Consider the following 3,359-nt stretch of genomic DNA (forward strand, 5'->3'; position numbering starts at 1 on the left):
TCATGAATTAGTCCCTCTTCAGTGGAGGAAGTGATCAGCTGCAGCAGAAATATACACTCCCCGACCACTGCATTGCTGACCCATCCGATGCCACGAATGGGTCATGAGCAGCAATGTTTCCAACAGCACAATCGTTTCAGAATGAAAATGAGAACAGCAAACGGAAGCTGCTCCCCGAGACACCGCAGATTCAAAACTAGTCAGACTGTGCGGCTGGTATCAGCTGCAGGCGGGTTTGCCGGAGCGGAAATAGCTACGGTTGAATCTCTAGAGGCATGTGACCATCCTGCACCTGCTCACTTTTCAAGTGAGTGAGAACAATTAGGGGGGACTGGCATGCATCGCCCAGAAGTATCCAAAATTAGGGAACGGAATGAACAATACGCTTACCGTGCAGTGCCTATTTGAAAATGCTATCCCAATTGCCTTTCACACCCCACATTTTCCATATTGCTTTCCATTTTCAGATTATGACAATCCCCTTTTGAAATTTGCTATTGAATCTTCTTTCATTATTTTACGCGTCGTGTTCTAGATGTTAACAAATGGGATATTATGAATAAATACATTATTCTCTGTCGTATTTTTCCATGAAATCGGGATGATTTGTCTTTGGACCTGCTGCTAATGGGAACGATTACAGACGATCTACGCTTCGAAATGGCATATTTTTCAGCAAAACGATTGAGTCTTCCTTCTACCTCCTTTGTGACAGGTAAATGAAGCCAAAATTCTCTGGGTCTTTTGCATAAACGGCCCTCGTCCCTGGTAATCTTTAAATATCCTCACTTTCTCCAACGTCCTCACACTACTTCTCATTTGTCGTGCACCGGATTTGGAAAGAAACGGCCAGCAAAGATTTCATCGATTTAGCATCCCTTTCTGACATAAACATCAACAGCAGTAAAAACTGTTTCGCACCAGATCTAGTTTAGATTTCTGGGAAACATTTGTGTCTTCTTGTGTATTTCAATACCCCCTGAATCCATTCAGTGGCTGAATTGTAACAGGAGTAAAACTACTCCGGCACCAGAGGGCGCCACCTTCAAACATGGGAATGATGAACTTCCGTGACGGCACCGTCAAAACCAATAGGCGTCGTGGTCTGAGTGATGTCACAATGGGCTTTACCCCTTGCAGTGTGTGTGTGGAAAAATGAGCTGAACAGAGCCCGGTTTCCCTCTCTGCTTCTCAGTCTCTGCCTCAGTCCATTCCCATTCACTCAGAGATTCAGTCAGACATGTTTCTGCTAATACTGGCGGCGCTGTTGGACGGTTAGTAACGGATAATGTTCATAAAATCAGATTAGCAGGTTATAGATTGGAATTACATTTAATATAATTAACGATCAGAAATATCCACATAATGAGTAGAGTTGAGTTTCCACAAACACACACATATACAAACAAATGTAGATGAATTATGTTTAGACTATTGATGTTTCATTTCTCTCCCTTCGCAGGCGGGCTCAGCGCAGATCCAGTAACTCAATCACCGGTGACAAAAACTGTGTCAGAAGGAGGTTCGGTGCGGCTGGATTGTGAATATACAGACTCCAGCATGGATTACATGCAATGGTATCAGAAGAAAGCGGCACAGCCACCAATCAGGATTATTACTAATGTATTTGCTCTGAAGGATGATGCAGTTTCAGGTCGATATCTGGCGGCTGCTGACAAGTCTAAACAGAACGGTTACCTCAATATCAGCGCCCTCAGTGTGGATGACGGGGCGGTCTATTACTGCGCAGTGAGGCACAGCGTTAGAAAGCAGCTCGAGCACCGTACAAAAACCTCAGCGAGTATTTACAGCTCCACTAAGTCTGCTTTGCTGCCGCTGCCTGCGGAAATTGTTGGATTCTGGAGTCATGAACAGTCAGGTGTATGTATCATACAGTTAGATTAGTGTCCCCGCTCTTCTCCGGGTGAACAGAGGAGCGATTTGGGGAATCACGAGTCTCATCTCCATGGCGCGATGTAGATGGTAAATTAAAACGTGGAAAGCCCGCGGACCAGCGGGGGAATGAAAGCTCTCAGATGTGGAAATTATGTAGCCGGAAATTATAGTTTGGTCTTCCAGACCCGTTAACTCAGATGAGCCCAAGGCCGCTGAGTCTGTTCCGTCCGTTCCTGTAACAAAACAGAGAGTATCAAACTCTGCTGTTGCATTTAACACATGAAATTCTTCATTTAACACAAGAATTTCAACAAGGACTCACGGGCAACCCGATTATTATTATTATGTTGGATCATGGGGTCTGCTTTAGGCTTCAGTAGAAATTCGATTTTTCGATCGAAAACACATCTCTTGCCTGCTGCGAGGGAGTCGGCCAGATACGGGACTTGCTTCAGAGGGGTGTGGTTCACGGTGAGGGCCATAAAACTTGCGGCGCTCGGATGAATCCACAAGTCATGAACGTCCGAGACCGCCACAGCCTTGTTCTTGTATGGTCCTTACAGATTGTTGCTGCACTGTCACGGGGGCCAATGTTTCTGACGTTGTCTTGCACCCGAGTGTCCCTGGCAATCAGAGGATTGATCTTCCCTGCTGAGCTGAACAGGGCCTGTTCTGATCGTCAGTAACCCGCTCCTGCTGCTACATTGAGCTGTCTACACTACTGTACATCCGTCCTCTTCCTGTGGTCAGAAAGCTCAACTGTGCTGTATCTCGGTCGGTAACTTATGTACAGGGATTTATCTGGAAGTGAGTCATATTACGATCATTTATACCTTTCTGCTGCGCAGATTTTCTCCAATCAGATGAAACATGAACCATGCAGGCTGCCCGGATGCTGACTGTATCTGTCAGGATCTATTGTATCCACTGTGAGCTGTTGTGTGACGTCACTGTCCTCTTCAACTCTTATCTCAGCCTCCCCGCTGATCCCCTGGGTCCTGGTGGCTCCAGTCTGACAGAAACCAACAGCAAAAATAAAACCAAATTCAACATCAGCCTCATATTGACCAACATAACGGCCACCCCATCATCATCATCATTATTTAATTAACAATAATATCAGGTTACACCGTGGAGGAGTTTTCGCGAGGAGAGATGGTGATGAGGAGAGCTGAGGGGCGGTTTCTCAAGTTCCAGAATTAGTTGCTCTCAGGAAATTATCTGTCCGAGCAGAAAAAACAGACTCAGGTCCCACTGCACGGCTGATCAAACCAATGACAGGAATCGAGAAGCGACAGCAATTTCTAGAATATCACAATGGTGTTAGAGTGAGATCAACAATCGGAAACTGTGACCGGGGACACCACAGACTCTAAACTAGTCGGGTTGTTATCAGGAGCAGGCACGACAGATGGAGCGGAAATAGCTACGGTTCAATCTCTAAAGTTATGTGACCATCCTGC

The 3,359-nt window shown here is 45.8% G+C and overlaps 1 gene segment (V, D, J or C); it reads left to right on the forward strand.

The window, feature by feature from the left end:
- The first annotated feature begins 1,208 nt into the window (after positions 1-1,208).
- On the forward strand, positions 1,209-1,905 carry LOC140421714 (T cell receptor alpha variable 21-like). The segment is given in 2 exon segments: positions 1,209-1,274; positions 1,463-1,905. Coding segments are annotated over 2 exon segments (477 nt in total).
- The last annotated feature ends 1,454 nt before the right edge of the window (positions 1,906-3,359 follow it).

Source organism: Scyliorhinus torazame, chromosome 5 (assembly GCF_047496885.1).
Source record: "Scyliorhinus torazame isolate Kashiwa2021f chromosome 5, sScyTor2.1, whole genome shotgun sequence".
NCBI lineage: Eukaryota > Metazoa > Chordata > Chondrichthyes > Carcharhiniformes > Scyliorhinidae > Scyliorhinus > Scyliorhinus torazame.